Source organism: Empidonax traillii, unplaced genomic scaffold (genome assembly GCF_003031625.1).
Source record: "Empidonax traillii isolate 1590-97213 ecotype Southwest subspecies unplaced genomic scaffold, ASM303162v1 scaffold665:size397641, whole genome shotgun sequence".
Lineage (NCBI taxonomy): Eukaryota > Metazoa > Chordata > Aves > Passeriformes > Tyrannidae > Empidonax > Empidonax traillii.
In genome coordinates, this window is record NW_020955858.1 from 55572 (window position 1) to 77816 (window position 22245).

The 22245-nt window shown below is 44.3% G+C and overlaps 1 protein-coding gene across 3 annotated transcripts in view; it reads left to right on the forward strand.

Moving 5' to 3' along the window:
• The window catches only part of MYO7A (myosin VIIA), an 85986-nt gene that overhangs the window by 52614 nt on the left and 11127 nt on the right, over positions 1 to 22245 (forward strand). For all 3 annotated transcript variants that reach the window (XM_027899396.1, XM_027899398.1, XM_027899399.1), the window contains 21 exons: positions 50 to 142; positions 1460 to 1554; positions 2693 to 2777; positions 3637 to 3855; positions 4021 to 4128; positions 4693 to 4902; positions 5445 to 5648; positions 6449 to 6625; positions 8275 to 8364; positions 9554 to 9681; positions 11060 to 11186; positions 14514 to 14633; positions 15480 to 15653; positions 16676 to 16903; positions 18211 to 18381; positions 19367 to 19484; positions 19775 to 19901; positions 20016 to 20185; positions 20287 to 20477; positions 21035 to 21159; positions 21875 to 22032. In XM_027899396.1, coding sequence (XP_027755197.1) covers positions 50 to 142; positions 1460 to 1554; positions 2693 to 2777; positions 3637 to 3855; positions 4021 to 4128; positions 4693 to 4902; positions 5445 to 5648; positions 6449 to 6625; positions 8275 to 8364; positions 9554 to 9681; positions 11060 to 11186; positions 14514 to 14633; positions 15480 to 15653; positions 16676 to 16903; positions 18211 to 18381; positions 19367 to 19484; positions 19775 to 19901; positions 20016 to 20185; positions 20287 to 20477; positions 21035 to 21159; positions 21875 to 22032 — 3118 coding nt within the window. The remainder of the gene's footprint in view (positions 1 to 49; positions 143 to 1459; positions 1555 to 2692; positions 2778 to 3636; positions 3856 to 4020; positions 4129 to 4692; positions 4903 to 5444; positions 5649 to 6448; positions 6626 to 8274; positions 8365 to 9553; positions 9682 to 11059; positions 11187 to 14513; positions 14634 to 15479; positions 15654 to 16675; positions 16904 to 18210; positions 18382 to 19366; positions 19485 to 19774; positions 19902 to 20015; positions 20186 to 20286; positions 20478 to 21034; positions 21160 to 21874; positions 22033 to 22245) is intronic.

Sequence of the window (22245 nt, forward strand, 5' to 3'; positions counted from 1 at the left end):
AGCAAGGACTGAGTCTGGTCCTGAGGAATACCAATCCCTTTTCTACCAGGGCGACCTGCGTGGGACATGCCAGCGTATTGCTGAAGCAGTGCTGGGGAAGGATGATGACTGGCAGATTGGCAAGACAAAAATATTTCTGAAGGTGGGTGGTTCTCCACAATTACCCCTACTGTTTTGTATCCTTGCCTCTGAAGGAGTCTCCTACCATTTCCCTTCCATCATATGATGTGACACTTTTGCGTGATGTCTGGGTTGGCATGTCAATGGGTAGAATCTGGGTTAAGGCATAATATTTGGGGCCAGTTTAGGAGCAGAAGTCTTGACACTGTGCCAGCACTGATGCATTCACAAATCCATACGGACATGGAAGTCGTCATATAGAGTGTACAACCTTTTCCCTCCCGGACTGAATAGCTCAACCTCATCTCCTGCCTTCATCCAAAAAGGAAAGCAGCAGGGTGGATGCCTATGCAGAACACTGCAGAGAGAGGGACATGACCACAATAGGCTTGCTTTGCTTTATGCACATCCTTGTGCAACTCAAGGTATGCTCACAGTCTCCTTTCCTGCATCAGCCCAGTGACACAGAGCAGTCCAGTGTTGCAGGTCCCCTGCAGCCCCGTTCACATGCATCTTTCCTTTACAAAACAGTTCTTGTTCTGTAGGGAAGATAAGCTTTCTCTCGAGCAAAACTCTCAGTAATAAACCCTGACTGCGTAAACCTAAATTCACCCCTAACCCCATTGTCAGTACAGACACCCCCATCTCTTCCCTAGAATTTGTTCCTACAAGTTGCTCTTTCCAGAGCCTGTTATCAAGATCTCGCAGCTGTCAGGGCAGGAAACAGAGAAACTGGGAGGCCCCAGGGGGCTGCATGAGGCCGAGCAAAGCAGGAAACATGTGGAGCTGCCTGTGCTGCACCCAGTGCTCAGTGTGCTCTGACCAGGACAGAAAGCTGAATCATTCATGGCATGGGAGGAATCAGAATTGATTGGACTGATGCATCTGAAAGGCTCAGGGCAAAGGAAATTCAGAGTTTCAAGGAGCTGTTTTTTCCATAGGAAAAGGAGGTGTTGCTAGAAGAAGTGATGGGACACAGGCAGCCTGGAGTTTGTTTCCAAACCTCCCCAGTGCTCCTAGGAACTGCTCCCATGGCTGAGAGAATTGAGAGGGAGCTTTGCATGGAAGGGCAATGTAATTTGGTTGTTTTCAGACTATAAGGTATTGCATTTGCTGCTTCTGGATGCCCTGGTTCATTTGGGAATGAAGGTGATAGATCACTAGGGTTTATGCTAGGATTTCTCTAGTGAGTAGATAGGGTGATACTTGGAATATAAAATGACTCAAGAGTTTATTTTGAACATCTGCCCTGGAGAAGGGCCTTGTACCATCCCCTCCTGCTACATGTCAGGCAGATGAAGAGCCTGAGACATTGGTGCTGTGTTGCTTTCTCCCACAGGACCACCATGACATGCTACTGGAGATTGAGAGAGACAAGGCCATCACGGATAAAGTCATACTAATCCAGAAGGTGGTCCGTGGGTATAAAGACAGGTGGGTATGAGCCTCACTGCCCAATGGGAGATGGGTTCTGTGGGATGCTTCATCCAGCAAGTGGCTCCTGGTGGCTGCATGCCTCCTTTGGTGCCCGATGGCCAGAGGGAACCCCTGATTTGTTGACACTCAGGTGCAGCAAGTATTGGAAGAAATCAGTAGGGGTAACAAGAAGAAAAGTGTGTTGTCTGCCTCAAACCTGGACAGAGTAGGACCTTCTGTCCCTGTTCAGTGCTGTCTTCAAGGGATCTGGTGTTTGCTATGACAGTGCAGCAGTAGGACTCTGAGCCTGCTAAAGGCAATGCTAAGAGTCCAGTCTATGGACATCCCCACAAGACTGCAGTGGGACCACAGGATCATCCACTGTGACTGAAGTTGCTCTCCCCAAAGCCTAGGGGGTTCAGAGCACTTCTTTTTGCAACCCAGTTGCGAGACATGGGAGGAGGAGAGGTAGCCCATGGGGAGCTCATGGCACCACTGTGGATGAAGATGGGGAGCCACATCCAAGGATAAGCTTCACCCATGGAGGAGGGACAGTTCTTGGCCCTTTGTGCTCTTTGACTGTCAAACCATGGCTGTGACTCAGGTTGTGCTTTGCAGAAAGAGCACATACTAAATAACTCATCAATCTTTCACTTACTAATCTTAGCCTGACCCCCAAGCCCTTCCAACACAATTGTTTCCAGGGTGTCTGCAGGTAGAATCAGATCAGGCTAAAAAGGATTGGAGGAGCAGATAGGGGTAGCAGAGTGGTGTTGATGAAGTTTGCTCTTGATCATTTGGGTGAGATTGAATCCATTCTCAGATACTAGACTGAAGTCAGAAGGACACATAATGAAAAAATTTCAGATGTGAGAATAGGGTGCAGGGCTGGGGGAAGGAGGGGACCATTCTCAGCATCTCCTGCTTCCCATTCCCATAACCTGGCAGAATCTGCCTGCAGAGACCTATCAGAGGAAGCTCCTACAGATGTTTTTATGAAAGCAAGATGAACTGGGAAGGAGATATTTTCAGGCCAAAATGCAGTGATTACTCCACCTGGACGCTCAGGTTCAAATCTGCAAGAAATGAGGCCCAGGAGATGATGATGATAACTTGTGGCCAAACCGCAAGGCAAGTGATTAAAATACCTTTGCAGGTCCAATTTCCTGAAAGTGAGAAATTCAGTCCTGATGATTCAGAGATACTGGAGAGGACATAACTGCAGGAAGAACTACGGTGCTGTAAGTACACGGATGCTTCCTCACACCTCTGCTTTCCTACCTCTTTCAGCTGGAACATATGTAAGAGTTTCCTGGTTCAAAATGTCCCACTGAATGTAGGAAGTGGGGAGGTTGGCCTTTATCAATTGGGGCAATGAATGGAAGTTTGCTCTTTGTGCTTTGCCTTCTCATTGGAGAGCGCCTGACAACCTTCTTAGCTGTCCTTTTCCCCATGAGTTAGATGCCCATTGCACCAACTGGTTGCTTGAGGTTTTATAAGTCTTCTGCTAGTTTCCAGATGAAAACTCAAGAGCAGTTTCTTCTGAAAACCAAACTCCATCTCCAATTTGGGTTTCTCCCTAACCCAGTCCATAGTCCTCTTCTCTCCCTGTCCTGGTTGTCACTGACCCAACAGGGAGTCATTTGGGAAGTGTGTTGGGACCTAAAGAACCTCAAAATCATCCTCAAAACCTGCAACATGATAGGAGTAGCCACTTCCAGGCTGGTCAGGATGCTACCTCCTGCCACGAAACAGCACCTTGACTGTCAGGCAAGTGGTTTACAGATGCTGGACCTCAATGGGAGCAACCCTTATGGCTTGTGGCTGTCTTGAAGTGACCAAGGAGATGTCCTGAGGCCTCTGTAGGAGTCAGTGAGGAAGAAACTATCTTTGTCCTTTCTGGGCTTTAAATCAATGCAGCAGCCAGAGGGCTTCACTTCTCCAGCCTCTTGGGGAACCTCCTGAAGGTTTGTCCTTGTGGGGACTGATTTCAGTGACTCTTATTCACAGCCGTGCAAGAAGGAGGTTAGCAATGGAAATCTGCCTATGATGACCGAGCCCCTGGGTGGTGGGGTGGTTTCATCCTGCTCCCTCTTGCAGATGCGGATTGGCTTCCTGAGGCTGCAGGCCCTCTACCGATCCCGCAAGCTCCATAAGCAGTACCATATGGCTCGCCGGCGGATCATCGAGTTTCAGGCACGGTGCCGGGGCTACTTGGTCCGCAGAGCTTTCCGCCACCGCCTCTGGGCCGTCCTCACCGTCCAGGCCTATGCCCGGGGCATGATCGCCCGCAGGCTGTACAAGCGCCTCCGGGGGGAAGTAAGTACCGCAGAGGAGAGGTCAGCTGTGGGTAACAGAGGTGGGTAGAGGGGAGAAAAACGTGCTTCTGCATCATATGCTCTTGGGATCTGCTTTTAAAGGGAAGAAAACTTCCCGAAATAAGTAGATGCCTATTTAGGAGGGCTCTTCTGTTTATTCCCACAGTATCATCGACGTCTGGAAGCGGAGAAACTTCGGCTGGCAGAAGAGGAACGACTCCGAAAGGAGATGAGTGCCAAGAAAGCCAAAGAGGAAGCAGAAAAGAAGCACCAAGTACATCAGGACTGATCTGTTTCTGGGGTTCTGCCTGTTTTCTGGGGACTGGTTTTGCTCCTTTGAGGAGCAATGACAAAAATATCTAGGGGATATTTGCCCTGCTTGAGCAGTTTGTATTTAATTTTCTAGAGTACTCTGTCTGTGCTCTAACTAACACTAACTCTGCTCCAGAATTTCTGATCTGCTGCACAGGAATGCCAGAGATTATAGCTATTATTCACTTGCTTTTGCTATTGTATAAAGGCTGAAAGGGGAACTGGGACACCCTGTGTGTGTGGGCACATGCAGGGTTTTTGTATAAAGGAAAAAATTAAGTCAGTGGGAGTTTCTGTGCATGGACTGACACCTAAAAAAGCACTAAGGAAGTGGAAAATGCTATTGTTTTGTCCTTCTGCAGTTAAGGAGTTGAGACATGGACATGTCACTGATTTGCTCCAAGTCATGATGCTGGTATAGTGCCCTAAGCACTGGGCAGTCTGCCTTTCTAAAACCAGACCCTGCAGAATATAGTTCCATCTCTTTGGAAGGAGCAGTTCAGTCATTGCACTTGTCCTTTTCCAGGTACGCCTGGCCCAGCTGGCACGGGAAGATGCAGAGAGAGAAGTAAAGGAGAAGGAGGAAGCACGTCGTAAGAAAGAGCTCTTAGAAAAAATGGAGAAAGCTCGCAATGAGCCCGTGAATGACTCAGAAATGGTGGACAAAATGTTTGGATTCCTGGGGACAACCTCCTCCCTGCCTGGCCAGGAAGGACAGGCACCCAATGGCTTCGAGGTACTGGAGATGTACATGTGCCTGACTATCACATGGAAGGCTTTAACAAAATATTAATGAGGCAAGGAAGAGAACAGCATTACAAAAGTGTGTCTCTGAAAGCTTCATTCAAGGCCAGGCTTTTCTGTGTGGCCCCAGAGGGTTACCATGCTGTGGCTGGGGATGGGCAGGCAGCCTGCTGGCTTTCTCGGGGGCTACTGAAAGGAGGAGAGCAGTATCACTACAAGATCACTGAGGACCTTTGAGATCTTTTCCTTTACGGTTCACCACACCTTGCAGGATTTAGTTCTTGGGCACGCTTTCCCCATGCTGCGAGTGGGCCCATGCTTGTTGCTTCAGCTGCTGCTCTGAAACATTCCTGGGCACAGGCATGTCCTTCAGAGCTCGGGCTTTGCATAGGCTCCAGAGCTATATTCCATGTTTTCCCTATGGCTGGCTTTTCCTTTTGGTATGGAAATCAGACAGAAAAGTCAGGCCCAAAGGAAAGGGGTAGTTCAATATCCAAAGCCATGCTGAGTGTCTGACATGTCCTTCCACAACAGGATCTTGAGCAAGCCCAGAAGGAGCTAGAGGAAGAGGACCTGGATGCAGCATTGCCTCTCCCTGAGGAAGAGGAAGAAGATCTCTCAGAGTACAAATTTGCCAAGTTTGCTGCTACATATTTCCAAGGCACAACGACACACACATACATCCGCCGGCCTCTCAAGCAGCCTCTCTTGTACCATGAAGATGAAGGAGACCAATTGGTGAGGCAGGGGATGAAAAATCTTGAGCAGGGCCGGGTGGGTTGCAGCAAGCCTGGGGAACCATTCAGCCCAAAGGTACAGCAGTTTCCCCTTGGGATACATGCATCTGCTGCACTTGTATCAGTAGACACTGTCTTGCCAGCATGCTTTTAATGCTGGTAAGAGAACAAACATTAGAGGGATGTAGCATTAGAGAGGCGAGTTCTTCTCCTTGATATTTGTATTAAGACAATTAATGAAGTGCTCTTGGCCCAGGGCATGGGTGATGAAAATGATTGTGTGAGTATAACTTCTGAAGCTTCTGAGGAGCTGGAGAAGTTGCATCTTACCTCGTTATGCACACCAGTGCAGAACTAGAAGAAATACTTGTCCTGTAGCCAGCAGTACAAGAGCAGAAATGGATTGAACCTGCATGGCTATAATGCACATTACATTGACCATGAACTTGCCTTCACTGTGTTCTCCTTCCCCTCTGCAGTGGGGTTAGGAGCTGCCGGTCACTGCCCCTCGATAACGGCATCTCTGACCGAGAAGCAAACCTGTTGTAGGGTGCACAAATACACTCATGATGGCACAAACACAAAGCCTGAATGTGTGGTCCCAGCCACCAGCCTGCCCAGCATGCACAGGGGGAACGTATGCTGCAGGCAAAACTGTTGTGTGTGATACAGGGAAGTGTTTGATCTCCTGTAGATGTACAGAGGGATCACAGTGGTTATCCTGATGGATTGAGCATGGCTTGATCACCCCCTCCACTGCACCAGTGTGAACTAATGGAGTGTAACTTTCCTTTTAAATAGGCAGCACTTGCTGTATGGATCACTATCCTCCGTTTCATGGGAGATCTCCCTGAGCCAAAATATCACACAGCCATGAGTGATGGTGGTGAAAAGATACCAGTTATGACAAAAATATATGAGACTCTTGGCAAGAAGACTTATAAGAAAGAACTACAGGCTCTGCAGGGAGAAGGAGAGGTAACTGCTGTGGCCATAGAAGAGATGCTGTTATTGGTTGTTGGATATTGACATGCTCTGGAAAGAAACAACTTGTGGGGTTTGCTGCAGGCAATCAGTTTGTTGATTTTATTTGCACTTCTGCTACAAAGGGCGAATTGCCCACGTGTCAGCTGTTAATTTTGTCCTTTCTTCACAGGGATAACTGAATGTCCCCCAGCAATAAAGTGAAGGAAGTGCCCTGATATCTCTCATGGGGCTTTGATCTCTCTTCCCCACCCCACAGGGCTATAATACATGGGAATGCAATGTCCCATGTCATCGGTTCCTCATTTGGGGATTTCTTTTTGATCTGCCCTGAGTCAGAAGAAACTAAATTAAATATGTGCCCTTAATCTTGGAGCAGGAAGTAATAAGTTACCAGGAGATTAAGCTGTGGAAATTAATAAAAAATCCCTATTGCATCCGGAGTGTATTTTGGGATGTCACTGGGGGACTTCATCTTAGTATCCTTCCCAGTTAGGACACTGTGCTTGGTAAATCAACATCCGTAGCACTGATATGCTTTCATTCTATGGCAATTGCTTCATTCAGTAGAACAAGGTATTATCAGCTTTTGGCATCTTCTGGATGTCACTGTTTTCAAGAAGTTTTCTTGACTAACCTCTGCACCATTTGCAGAGGTAAATTAACAAATCTAGTTTTTAGAAATGATGATACCATTCAGCACTCTCAGAGAATTATCTGAGGAGAGTAGCCTCATCCAAATTGTAATTCTGTAAAAATACATGCCAAGAATCACCTTTCATTCCTTCTACCCATCATTTCTTGCTTGTTTATTTACAAAAAGGCATATTTTGGCCCATTGAGACATCAGATAATACAGAAGAGAAGGAATATTTAAGCTGTCCTTTTTCTCTTTGGTTACATTATCTGTGCAGAGTGCAAAGAGATGCTTGAGCTGACCCTGAGCAAAATGATATGCAACTCGAGGTTTACAGTACCAACTTGTCTTTTTAAGGGATATAAACAGTCAGATCCTCAGGACTCAAAGTGTTGTTTGTATGTGACATCATAGTCCTTTCAAAGCTGTTTAAAATGGGGAGAGGCTAACTGGGTCAAAAAGTTTTGTAGAAAAGTAGAAGTCCAACAGTGACTTGGTGATATATAGTCAGTGCCTGGGGCTGTTCCACATCAAATTTATTCTTCTGGGAAATCTGATAGAGCACAGGACTGGTTAAAAGTTATGAAACTATGGTGGATAACTACCTGTCCATGAATTCCTGACTAGATGGCTTCAAACCTGCTGTGCAAATGACTGTCTCAGAGAGCGGCCATCTCATTTGCACTGTCATAAGCAGAACTGGGTGGACTTGAGCTGACTAGGACAGCCATGTATTCAACATAACCTTTTTCAGGCGTCTCCAATATACAATTTTTCTTCGAGGGATGCTCATGGTTTAGAGAGTGTCTGCAAAATTCAGAGCCACATGGGAGTTTTCAAGGGGCACAGGAATATAGGTGCACACTTCTGGTTCCCACCAGCCTCTGAAATATCTTACTCTTTGCCCAGGATTAATGGTCTTTTGGAGGAGTCCAGGGGAGACAAGGAGAGCACTTGGTACAGTTCTGTGTCTCACCACATTACATCCACCCTTCTTGCTTTACAGAGTACTCACATTGACGGGCACAAGAAGAACAGTGTGCGGCACAAACTGGTCTCCTTAACACTCAAGAAGAAATCCAAACTGACAGAGGAGGTGAGAGGAGACGCTTGGCCGCCTGGCAGCACAAGTGCCGTTGGATTGTCTGCAGCCCTCTCTGACTCTCTTCTGCTTTTCCCTAGACAACATAGAACCAGCCCTCCTCTGGGTTTGGCGCTACCTGTCTCTCTGCCTGAAAGATTTAAGGAGTGTTTAAGGGGAAAGGTTGGCTTCCCGTGTCTCCTTGAGTCATTCTGCACCTCGCGCCGGCCTCCCCTCGGCTCCCGTTCTCCATCCATCCAGCACCTTCCCTCCCCTCTTTCACAGCCCTCCATCCAGCTGCCGATACCTCTCACCACTCTGTGATGGTCTGAATGTTATCCCTGCTTTTAGTTTCCTGCCCTCCACCGTGGCATAGGTAGCAAAGTTGGAGCCTCCAACTGCATTCACCCATCTCTGCTCTGCTCCTGTGCCAGGGACAAAGCTCCCCATGGGAGCAGTTACCCCAAGCTGAGGGCTTTTGAAAAATCCCATCTGAAAAGAGTGAGGAGCAATAAATCTTTTGGGTGGGGGGGATGAAAACAATGCAAAGACTGTCCATTCCCAGAGCAGGCACGATCTCACCTGGCTTTAGCTGCTTGAGAGCATGAAGATTGCTCCCTAAGATAGTCACCCTCTAGAGTCACACACTCTAGAAATGTTTGTCCTTCTCTACTGACTCTAAATGGAGATTGAGTTGCTTGGCTGAGACAGAGAGCTGTTAGGCAGATGAATTCCATCCCTGTTTTCACAAACAGCACCATGCTTATGCGTTTTGGGCTGCATCACTAGCGTAGGGAGTGAGTCCATTTTGTTAGTGTTTTACTGATTATTTTAATGTGAATAAGTTAAAGGGACAGATATTCCTTAACAATAAGATAGGTTTATTCCAAAGATCCTTGGTGGCCCTCTCCCATCTGCAGGACCAGCTTAGAGCTGGGATGCAAGGGTGCCATTGTAGAAATCCTGGGAAAAGAGCGAGTGGAAGCGTGATTAGACAGGACCATTTTTAACTTCACCCATAGATGATAAAAACCAGCGCAGTCAAACATTCCCATTGCTGCCAAAGTCCTAGATTGAAGAACTTCTGAGACCCCTCCTGGCTGGTGGAGGGGTCTCCTGGGGGAGCACCACACACTTGGGATGGGTGTGGGGGGAGACGCAGTAACTGGCTGTACTGAAAGAGAGCAATGTGTCTGGTTGGCAGGTGACAAAGAGACTTCACGATGGCGAGTCTACACTCCAGGGTAATAGCATGCTCGAAGACCGACCCACCTCCAACCTGGAGAAGCTCCATTTCATTATTGGTAATGGCATCCTCAGGCCAGCCTTAAGGTTAGAAATGAAGACAAAGGCATGAACATGCCATTCTTTTCATTCCTTCTTCCTTGAACTTGTTTTGCGATATTCAAACAATTTTGATATTGTGTGCAGCATTGAAAAGCTCTCATTTTATTATTTTTATGATTGTGTTGTATAATGCAGGTTGGACTGGATCATGTTCCTTACTTTCTGTATCAGGCCAAATGGAAAGACCATACAGAGTGATTCAAACACTTCTGAAAAGTCCTAATGGCTGCTGTATTTTTTTTTTTTTTAACATTCACTCTTTGTTATCCACTTGACTATTTAGATCACTTTTGACTGTGTGAAAATTTTTGATGGTATGAAAAGGAAAAACTCATTTTAGTTGCTAAAATAATTATTCAAAAATCAGAAAGTGCCAAAATAAGGCCAATTGCACATCTTTTGTTTAGCCCACTTGTGTGTCTGTTACAATAGTCGTTGCCTTTGCAGTGTCACTCTTTTCATTCACACTTGTCTGCTTACTCCAGAAACAGTGTGAGCATCTTCCTCTGATGATCACCTTCTCTTTTCATTTTATCCTCCCAATTCACCATGAAATCCTTAGCATTACTTTTCTGCACAGGCAGGCAGACCTGGTAGTGTCTTATGGGCTTTCTCATGAGTTTTTCAGTGTAACAGTTTGTCTAACATTTTTTTGGCCTCCCATGTAGATGAGAAAGTACTGTAATCCCTCATTTTGCATGTAGAGAACTAAGGTAAAGTCAAAAGTGGACATTCAGTCCCAAATAAGACACCTGTCAATACATGTTTCTGTTTGGACATCAGAGCGGGACAAACCTTGATCTCCACTGGACCTGATAGGTACCTAAAAAAGCAAATTCAGGTGTCTCGAGAAACAGCAGCAAACAAAGACTCCCAGTTGATGGGTCTCTATGAAAGTTATTTTAGGATACTCTCTCTGGGAAATCCTTGTAAGGAGCCAGAATAAACTCCATCATCCAGAGGTGACTTTGAACTTCCCTGAACCTTGAGACTCCTTTTATTTCTCTCATTCTCTAAGCAATGTCAGTCAGCTGTGGGAATCTTAGTTGAAACATGGGCAAAACTCAGAGAATATTACAGGACTGGTGATGCTATTTTAGAGATGCTGCAGTGATGAGGGGGAACATCATTAGGGCAGTTAAAATAATATCCATGCGATGCTAAAATGAACTTTTGACTGTCAGTCACGTGCAAATGGGGTCTGTCTCTCTGAGTGTGTCAAAAAACACTACCTTTTAATGTTTTTGTGTTTAAAAAAATTTTTTTTAATTCCTTTTAATTAATAGGAATAATTAAATAGTTCATCTAATTTTTTAATGTTTAATTTTCAATTTTAATAATTTTTTTTAAATTCCTGTTGCAGGGATGAAATCTACTGTCAAATCTGCAAGCAGCTGACGCAGAACCCATCAAAAAGCAGCCATGCCAGGGGTTGGATCCTGATGTCCCTCTGCGTGGGATGTTTTGCTCCTTCTGAGAAGTTTGTGAAGGTAAAATGAAGATATTTGTCTCATGAATTATCTACCAGTACATTTTCTTTTCCACCCATGGGACCAGCTTTTCTCTTGGGTTTCATGGCTGAGGGAATCTCCAGTCTTTGCCAGAAATGGAGATGACAAAGTTCCTGAGAAAAGTGTGCATGATCCCGAGTTCCATGCCTTGTGGGAGTTAAATGAGTCACTCCTGAGAACTGACCCTCTCTTTCCTGTGATTCTGAAGGAAATCTAGACAACCAGTTTAGATGGCACCTCCTACACTGTAGATGTGTGAAGATGTTATTAAGTGACTTCTGGCAGGACAGTTCCTTGTGGGAAGCTTCAAGTGGAATTTGCACAACCTGAATAGCCCACATTTCTCCCCTATTTCTCATATACAAAGGTCTGTGCATTCATTCAAGAATCTACTGGCTTTGACAGTATGGCCTCAGGCATGTACTCCAGCAAAATTGTCAAGGAATAGAACTGCACAGCTAATTATAAATATAAATTGAAATTTTAAAATTTGCACTTAGAAAGAGAAGAATTTGATTTACCTGGAAGTATGTTTGCATAGGTCCTCTCTGCATGATGTACATCCCCCATGATGTACATCCCCCACCAAGTGTCATTTTGAAAACATCCAGCTCTAAACAGCCACATGAGGTGACATTTAATCTATCTTCAGCAGCACTGTGGATCAGCAGGACTGAAGTCAGTGGGGGATACTAAGCAGCTGATGCTTTTGAAAATGAGATTGTTCTTAAGGAATTCCTTGGAGCTTTTTTGTGGGCAAAATTAGTTGCCCAGATTTGAATGGTCTGCATTCTAAATGAGTTCTTGAATTATTAAGGTTGGAAAAGACCTCTAAGATCAACAAGTCCAACCATAACCAAACCTGCAACTAAAGCATGTCCACAAGTGCCACATCTACATGTTTTTTGATCACTTCCAGGGATTGTGATTCCACCACTTCCCTGTGCAGCTTGTTCTAGTGCCTCACCAGAATAATTTCCATATATATCAGATTAGGTACTGAGTTTTCAGCACTGAAAGAGCTGAAGCCAAGAATAGAAATCCCTCCTTCATCCCCAGGCCTTGCCAGTGAAATGTAAGAAAGAAGATAAATCACTGACAAAGTGGCAGAAAATTAAATTATGTATGGAAATGACATCTGAGAAAGTACAGGAATCCGTGTGGATTTAAATCTTTAATAGCAAAAGATTACTTTAGAGTAGTGAAGCATTTATAAGAAATAATTTATGAGCAGTTCCAGAGACTAAGACATAGAATCACAGGATTACAGAATCATAGAATGATTTGGGTTGGAAAGGGTCTAGTTGGAAGGTCATCTAGTTCAACCGCCCTGCCATGGGCAGCGACACTTTCCACTAGAGCAGACTGCTCAAAGCTCCATCCAGCCTAGTCTTGAAGATTTCCTCAGTTGAGGTAGTCACAACTTTTCTGGGCAACTGTTCCAGTGCCTTGCTAAGCTCAAAAGAAAGAATTTCTTCTTTATATCCAATCTAAATGTACCCTCTGTCAGTTTAAAGCAACTCCTCTGTGTGCTAGCACTCCATGCCCTTGTCAAAAGTTCTTCTCCAACTCTCCCATCTCCAGCCCCTTTATCTCCAGCCCTTTAGGTACCAGAAGGTGCTCTAAGGTCTCCTTGGAGCCTAATTTTCCCCAGGCTGAACAATCCCTACTCTCTCAACCCATCTTCATAACAGAGGTGCTCCAGCCCTCTCATCATCTTTGCGGCCTCCTCTGGACTTGCTGCATCAGATATATGTCTCTTTCTTGTGTTGGGGGCCCCAGAGCTGGACACAGTATTCCATGTGAGGTCTTGTGAGGGCAGAGCAGAGGAGCAGAATCTGCTCCCTTGACCTGCTGGTCACACTGTTTTTGATGCAGCCCAGGGCACAGGTGACTTTCTGGGCTGTGAGCACACATTGCCAAGGAAATGTCCCCCAGTAACAGTAAGTTTTTCTCCTCGGGATTGCTCTCCATCCATTCTCCATCCAGCCTATATTTTCCTTTGGACTGCCCCGGTCCATGTGCAGGACCTTGCATTTGGCCTTGTGGAACTTCAGAAGGTTCCCACAGAGCCACCTCTCAAGCCTGTGCAGGTTCCTCTGGGTGGCATTCAAAAGTTTCAGTTAGAACTGAACGTTTTGAGAAGGGTGCTGATAATGAGGCAGTTTTCAATATGTATTCCAGTTCCCAAATATGCAAGTTGTGCTTTGGATGCCATTATACACCTTTCCATCATATGTTAAGCATGGGTCAAGACACAGTAGCACTCCTGTTCTTTGCGAGTAACTCCTTTCTTTCAAGTAATAATGGGCTTAGGTGGGAAGACTCAGCCAGAAAAAAAGTAGACCTATGGAAAATATGTAATTACATAGATCATTATTAGCAACAGCATAATTAAAGCTACACTTTTACATTGCATCAACAGCTTACAATCATTTGCAGCAGCTGTAATCCATGCAACCTGACTGTATTACCTAGCTATTTCATACTTTCTCTGTAAGTTACTATTCACAGAGATGCCTGTCTCTCTAGCCACATTATTTATGGTTTACAGTGTTATAAAGCAGCCTGAAGGAACAGCTGTGTGTTATCATTCAGAGAACTCTTTTATCTATATATAAAGTCCGTCAGAAGAGTTTGATTTGCAGAGCTATTAGTCTTAGCTAACATTTTGGCCAAGATGTTTATGTAGTATTTTTAAGTGTATTATCCTTCATGCTGTATAAGTCACTGGATTATATGTTATCTACAATAATGTGATTGTATTTTTAACATACAGTGAAGTGCCTCAATTTTGGTTTAGGGTCTTCCAAAATGCAATTTAAAATCTGTCTAAAGGAATACCTGTATAATGTCACTGTGAAAGATCTGTTGTGCTGGGAGCTATGTGTTCTGAGTGGCATTCACTTACAATTCCCTTGGATCATTACTTACACATCCTTTTCATTCACTCCTATCCTTTTGCCCAACACTCAATAACATTTTATAATACAGAGATAGAAATCAGTGGCAGCAATAGCAGGAACAGAAAAGCTGCTGCACTGGCTTCAGTCAAAGTTCTGTCTAGTCTGGTGTCTTGTCTCCTCTAAGGCCAGAAAAGCACAGTAGAGGAACAAGGCAGGGGTGCAGACCATCCTACTCTCTCTCAGCTTCCAGTGATGTGATGTATGAACATCTGAGCCTGAGTGGTATAACTGTTGTTAGTCCCAAAGGGCTTTTCTCCAATAAAACATTGCTTCTTAACCTTTGCAAGTGCCTGGTCTAAAGAGCCAAAGGTCTAACTATTGTGTTCCCTGCTTCCAACAGTATTTAAGGAACTTTATCAATGGAGGTCCACCAGGTTATGCTCCCTATTGTGAAGAGAGGCTGAGACGGACATTTGCCAATGGGACAAGGACACAGCCACCCAGCTGGCTGGAGCTGCAGGTACGAGTCCCTCCATCTCCTCCCTGGGCAGTTGGGGCTTGGGGTTTAAGCCTTTCAATGTCATAGAAACCACACCTCTGGCAGGACAGAAGATGGGGCAACAAAATGCCTATTCCTGTCAAGAGTTTTCAGGTAGTTCCAAGATATTGCATTCCTTGTCCATCCTGGCTTTGCTCCAGAGTATGTATCTTCAGATCAATGCCTTTGACTGCCTAAAAACTTTTAAATTAAGTGTTCTTGAGAATGCTGTTGGGCCTTGAAGCCAGCTGGCACGGAGCAAGCCCCCATATATTCTAGGAAACTGTCTTACAGATGAAGGTGGCTGCAGGCAAACTGCCTCCTGAGAATGGTCCCTGTGACTTGTCTGGGGATAATCATAGCTGGAACAGGCAGTTTGTGCAAATTGCTCTTTTTCTCTGCTGGTTTACTAGCATAAACAGCTGTGCTCCAGTTTCCATGAGCATTTCCAGGCATGTTTGTATTTATTGGATTAGGCGTCTTGAGGACTGAATGTATAAAATAAAATATCTGTGACTTCCAAGTGCTGCCAGTGACTGACCATACATTTTCCTGTTGATAAATACGGTATGATAGTATTCAAAAGCAGCCAGTCATTGGGATCAGGAGTGAGTAAATGGTTATCAGAGTGGGATGGAAGAGTATGTAGGTAAATAGTATTAAATAGTATATATATATATATATATAGTGTATATATATATATATAATATATATATAGTAAATATATAGTATATATATAAATATTATATATATACTATATGTATATACTATTTATATATATTTTAAAATAATATAAAAACCTTATAAAGTTTAACTTTCATCCATTAGGCAACCAAGTCCAAGAAACCGATCATGCTGCCTGTCACATTTATGGATGGGACAACCAAAACACTGCTGACCGACTCTGCAACAACTGCTAAAGAGCTCTGTAATTCTTTGGCCGACAAAATCAGCCTGAAGGATCGATTTGGCTTTTCGCTTTACATTGCACTTTTTGACAAGGTATATCTTGAGTTCTGTTCCTGAATAGCTCTGTGAAAGAAGAGGGAGGTCCTGCTTGCTGTCACATAACTTACTGAAGGCAGAAGGGCAGAAGGAACATTTTTACGGTGCAAGTGGCAGCATGATTTTCACAATAAGAGTAGTCAAACTGGAGCAGCGTTGTCAGAAAATCTCCCTCCTTGGAAATATTCAGAATTTAGCAGGAAAATGCACAGAGCAACCTGTTTAAAGATGGACCTGCTCTAACCACGGGGCTGGACCAGAAACATCCAGAAATTCCTTTCCACCTACATAATTACATGATGCTATGTTCTTACTCTCAGACAAGCTTATTTGAGGTGAATTTCCAGTAAAACAAACAATGTGGATTTTTATGCAGGGGAGCTACTACATTTAGTTGGAAAGCTAATGGTTGCAGTTAAGCTTCCAAAATGAGCTAGAATCCAAACTGTCATACCTGCATTGGCATTTAACCTGATTTATTTAACCAAAAAACATAACCTTTTTCAGAAATTCTGTTAAAATAAAGGTGAGCATAAATGAGAAGGAAAACAGACCTAGAGTGAAACTTCGGCTGAAATAACTGTCAGTGAAACTGAAGTACTCCTACAGCTGCTGTGTAAGAGGATCATAGAATCATAGAATCAGATGGGTTGGAAAGGACCTCTGAGATCATCAAGTCCAACCCTTGACCCACTACCACCACAGGATGAAGTATATTCTCACCTCCAGATGTGGCCACATCTGCCTGGGGGTGGAGAAGAATATACTCCTTCTTCTTTGTCTTTTTTGAGGAGACATTCATCGGGGGATGTTAAGTCTGAGGGAATATAATACTTTGGGCTTCATGCCAGACCCCGGTGAAAAGACAGATGTGATAAATTCTGGCTAGTAGACATAGATGTATTGATTTCTTTTGATTATGAAGGAGGTCTGAATGAGTGACTCAAAAACAGATATCTCTACCTAGAAAGAGCAGCTTTTAGAGAGCTGAATGTCGTGTTTCCCTCTGCCCTGACTAGGTATCCTCTCTGGGGAGTGGCAATGACCACGTGATGGATGCCGTGTCTCAGTGTGAGCAGTACGCCAAAGAACAGGGAGCACAGGAGCGCAACGCGCCGTGGCGGCTCTTCTTCAGGAAGGAGATCTTCACTCCTTGGCACAACCCAAGTGAGGATAACGTGGCTACCAATCTCATTTACCAACAGATCGTGCGAGGGGTGAAGTTTGGGGAGTACCGGTGTGACAAGGTATGTGACCTCAGCAGCTGCTGGGCTGGTCCAACAAGTATCTTCTAGATGGTGAAGTAGGTTCCAGTGAAGGGGATGATAAATATTCCTCCCTGGATGCCTATTAGCTTGGGGGGTTATGGTATTCATTTAGAAAACAATAGCTACAACAATCAGATCCTCTTGACTGGGCTTGGGTGCTGCATGAGCACTCTCTCCTGGTGACTTTTGGGTGGAAAACTGAATGGCTGCTTCATCCATCAGCCTCCGCTTGGAAGGCCACAGGTAATATGAAAACAGATCACCAGATCAGGATTACACAGCAAAACCCTGTTTGGTGAATTCTGCCAAGTTTTAGACATGAGAGATGCTTTTCAGGACACCCAGACCTCTGCCATGCAATACAAACCCAGTAATTCTGCCATACAGTGAAGGGACATTGGCAGCATAAACATTATGGCATAAGCTCTGGAAGCTTACGGAATTATTCCAAGGTCACTGAAATTAGTATCTCAGGAAACATAAAATTCTCTGAAAATGTCTAGCATATTTTTGAGTGAGGTTTGGGTGGGGTTTTTTTTGTTTGTTTGTTTTGTTTTGTTTTGTTTGGGGTTTTTTGGGTTTTTTTAACTTGTATTTGAAATCACCCAGGTGTCAAATTGAAGACATCTCTCCTCCCAAATACGTGGTCATTCTCCTGTGGTCTGGTAGAGTCCAGTCACTGTGGGAACTAAATCATCTTTTTGCATCTCTTTTGCATTAACTGCAGCTCTTTTTTCTTTTCAGAAGCCCTGTCTTTTCTCCCCCACCTTCTGGTCTCGTTATGCTATTATCATTGCAGTAGCTCTATTATTTCACTCCACAATGCTTGAAATGTAGCTGCACCAAATGAATTTTACAGTTCTGCATTATGCACAGGTGCTTCAGTTGCTGGGCTTCCCAAATGTGGGAAGTGATGGATACATGCAGTTTTCAATTACTAAGCTCTACCTACCATAGCAAAATCATCCACTGCTGACTGCAGGCATCAGAAACAGACTGATCTGCAAAGAAAGACTGGGGCAAATGTGTTCCCACACAGTACATAGGAGGCTGTGTGGTGCTAGTCACTGAACATGTTAAGGCTTAGTCATAGCTTTTAGTGGTCAGTCTCCTGTACTCCTGATGTGCAAAACGCACTGCTGAAGTTCTGTTGAAAGGAAGCATCACCACACCATGTACTGAAGCAGCAGTACATCCAGCTGCCACAAAAAGCTACTTGAGTGGTGGAGGATGGATGTTGTGAAGATGTATTAACAGCATTAACTTGGCTTGTTTGGGTCCCATAGGAGGAAGATCTGGCAGAACTGGCTTCCCAGCAATACTATGTGGACTACGGGTCAGAGATGGTACTGGAAAGGCTGCTAAATCTAATTCCATCCTACATCCCGGACAGAGAGATCACAGCATCAAAAACAGTAGAAAAATGGGCTCAGCTCATTATAGCTGCACATAAAAAGGTGGGGACAGTGGAGCACCATGGCATGCTTCAGTAGTTTCACATGTCTTTTAAATATTTGTCAGACATCATAGCTTAGCTCTTAGCCTGACCCAAAGCTAAATCAGTGAGAAAGGACAGAACTTGTTCTAGCTATGTTCAGTTTTACTGCAGGTTTTGAGGCAAAATCTGACAGAAACAGGGAACTTGCAGAGATTCAGTGGGAAAAACAAAATGCTATCTCTGGGGTGACATTCTTGTTACACAGGATTGTGGTGTTACTGGTTGTATTACAGTGGTAGTTCATGTCTCCAGGTAGTTGGGACCTTATTGTGCCAGGTGTTGTATAAAACCTCCCTGACTTCAATTAGAACATTTGTGATTCTCTCACACAGCAACCCCTTCTGTAACTCATTACCCATAACTTGTGACTGTTCAGAGGGTTGGTCATCCTGATGTGATAATTGGCATTCATTTAACTGCAGGAGCCAGCTTCAGATTAAGATCCCTAAAATGTGAACATCTCCATGTGTGTTAGAAGTCTCATCTCAACTTCATTGTCAGTGGAGACCCAGGGATGTAATTCATTTGGGTCTTGCCCATCCTCCATTGGCCTGTCAGTTTTGTATAGAAGTGTCAGTATCTGAGGATGTCCTACATAAGGTGTTTCAGGGCTGTTGAGTGTCCTTTTCCAGCTAAAGAACTGTCAAGCCAAAATATTGACCCAAAGTTCCCCAAAAGGGAAACCCAAAGTCAGCTGAGACAAATCTCAGCCGGATGCTTGCCCAGGCTTCTTAAAGTCAAATTGTTCCCTGAAGTGGGAACCAAAGGCCAGGACTTTGCGCAAACTATCACTTGTTTCTGTAGTATTTTGTTTGGCCCTTAGATGCGCTGAGACCTCTTTTAATATTTGTTCCAAGACCTTCAGGTTACATAGATTAGTTTTGTTTGCTCTCTTCCTAAGTGTGGGTTTGCTTCATGTTGATTGTGGTTTGCTTTTTCTGTAGGGAATTTATACTCAAAAGAGAGCAGACCCAAAAAATGTCAAGGAAGAGGTAGTGGATTTTGCACGTTTCAAGTGGCCTTTGCTGTTTTCTCGGTTCTACGAAGCCTTCAAATTCTCAGGTGAGTCAGTAAAGCACGTCCCCAGAGCACAGGATGCTCTAAAGCAAAAGAAAAGAAGGAGCTGATGTAGCTGGTCTTTTTTGGATATGTTATTTTTTGGTGCATCCTGATTAGCAACTGCTCAGGCTATGAGTCTGACACTACTTCTCTTCCTAAACAAACAAACAAACAAAAAAAACCAAAAAAACCCCACACCCATTTTTTTTATCATTGAATCCTTCTTTGAAAGGCACACATTTTCTGTATCCTAAGACCCTTCATAAACTTTGTATGCCTTGTCTTCAACACAGGGCCAAGCCTGCCTAAAAATGATGTAATTGTAGCTGTCAACTGGACAGGAGTGTACTTTGTAGATGAACAGGAGCAGGTTCTCTTAGAGCTCTCCTTCCCAGAGATCACAGCTGTGTCAAGCAGCAGGTAAGGAGGAATAGACTTAGCTGGCAATCTCACCATAAACCAACCCTTTTCCAGGCTTTGCCTCCTTATGTCATTATTTTTCATGTGTATGTCTCCTATAAATATATATCTCAGAGGAGGAAAGCTGCAAGGACAGAGTTTCACTTTGGCTACCATTAAAGGCGATGAATACACTTTCACCTCCAACAATGCAGAGGACATCCGGGACCTGGTGGTGACCTTCCTTGAAGGACTAAGGAAACGATCCAAGTATGTGGTCACTCTCCAAGACAACCCAAACCCTGGTAAGTAAACAGCCCAGCTCAGTGGTAAACATATAGATAGATTTAATATTCCCAAAGAATTTGGAAAAAAAAATTCAAACCAATGGTTGTTTTTCTTACAGTGGGAGAAGAATCCGGGTTCCTCAGCTTCCTCAAAGGAGACCTCATAGTTCTGGACCAGGACACAGGAGAACAAGTGATGAACTCAGGGTGGGCTAATGGGCTCAACGAACGGACCAAGCAGAGAGGGGATTTCCCAACTGATTCCGTCTACGTCTTGCCTACAGTCACCATGCCTCCACTGGAGATTGTGGTAAGCTGTCTTACAGAATTGCACAACTTAGTACAAATGCTTGAGGAGGTCAGAGCCTCCCTGAATGGCTTAAATCTGTCCAAAGTCTCCCTGAAGATAAGGTGGAAACCAAAGTGAATGAGAGAGGTGACAAGTTGTCCAAGGTAAAAGCAATCTCAGCCTTTCTTCTGGTCTTGGCACTTTGAACACCACAAACTTGTGACTTGGAATATCCATGTATCATGCTAAATCACTCCAGCTGGCCTAATTACCTGAAGTTGTATTTGGGGTTGGTGGGAACTGCTGCATTCACGTATGGAGCTGTAGGATCCAAAGCACATTGTCTTCATTAGGAAATGATCCACACTATGGAAACATTTGTTATTCCTTGCATTAGTGACTGAGAGTGGCACAGAGAAATGACAGTTGCACAGTTCTTACTGACTGTTACCTGGAATTGATGGGTTATTCTTATTCACTCACTGTTACTTTCTTTTGTATCTGCTTCCTCTCTCTGAATATATCAGATGTATTTTATATCAAATATACAAAGTAACAGAGCACTTTTCATCCCACAGGCATTGGTCACAATGACCCCTGACCAACGACAAGATGTTATCAGAACCTCCCAGATGGCAGTTTCAGACAGTGAAGAGAAAGTAAAACCATATACCTTGGAGGAATTTTCCTATGATTATTTTAGGTGATTTTTTTAAACCATCCTCAAAAATTATAGGAATCCATCTGCAAATAGCCTGGAAAAGACTCTGAATGCCCCATTCGATGCCACCTCCATTTTAGTTCATGGCATTTGAGCCATGTTTTTCCACAGATAAGATTTTATGAAGGATTTCTTCTAAGCAGAGGTGTAACAGTGTGGAATTTAATATTATGTGGGAGGATGTACTTAGACCATATAGCCAGCAATTAAATTAGGTACAGGCATTTTCATCTCGGCTCCAAAGATGTAAATGTACACCACTGATGAATGCAGGTGACCAAAGCTCCCACTCCTGTTTGGATGGGCAGGCAATCCAAACAGGCAGACCAGATCCTCTGGGATATTTTCCCCTGGTAGGCTTGTAGTGCTGGGTGATACTCTTTGAGTGTGGCTGCCCTGACCATTCATTGCCATCATCCTTCTTGCTGTGATTAGAAGCATTTTGGAATAGGATAGGTTGTTTTGGTGTCAGTACTTGGGCAGGGTCCATCAGGGACTTTTCTGAGCCCTAAGAAAGTACAAATAATTATCTTTGGGTAGAACTGGAGCTGGATACTTGCTAAATTGTCAAGTCCTGTTTGGTGTAAGAGTTCATTAGCCAGGTGCTGCAGGTAACCTTCCTAGGTGATACATTGGTCACAAGCTCTCCCTTTTATCCCTGTAATCTCTCCACCTCTTGCTTTGCATTCACTGCCAGGCCACCTCCCAAGCACACCCTCAGCCGGGTCATGATCACCAAGAGCCGTGGAAAGGACAAGCTGTGGTGTTACACCCGTGAGCCCATCAAACAGCCACTGCTGAAGAAGATCCTGGGCAGTGAGGAGCTGTCCCAAGAAGCTTGCATGGCCTTCATTGATATCCTTCCTCTGCTTGGGAAAGCCCTTGGGCAACAGGTCTGATGGGCAAAGGGCGAACCAAGCTCTTAAGGGCCCCAAGCAAAGCCCATGGAAAGGTTTTTGGTCCCTCTTAACAGCTTTGGGACCATATCATAGCCTTGGAGATGGGTCTGAGCCATAGATCTGTACTCAAGCATCATTAAGATCTGAGGTGTGTCTACTTCTTAAGGAC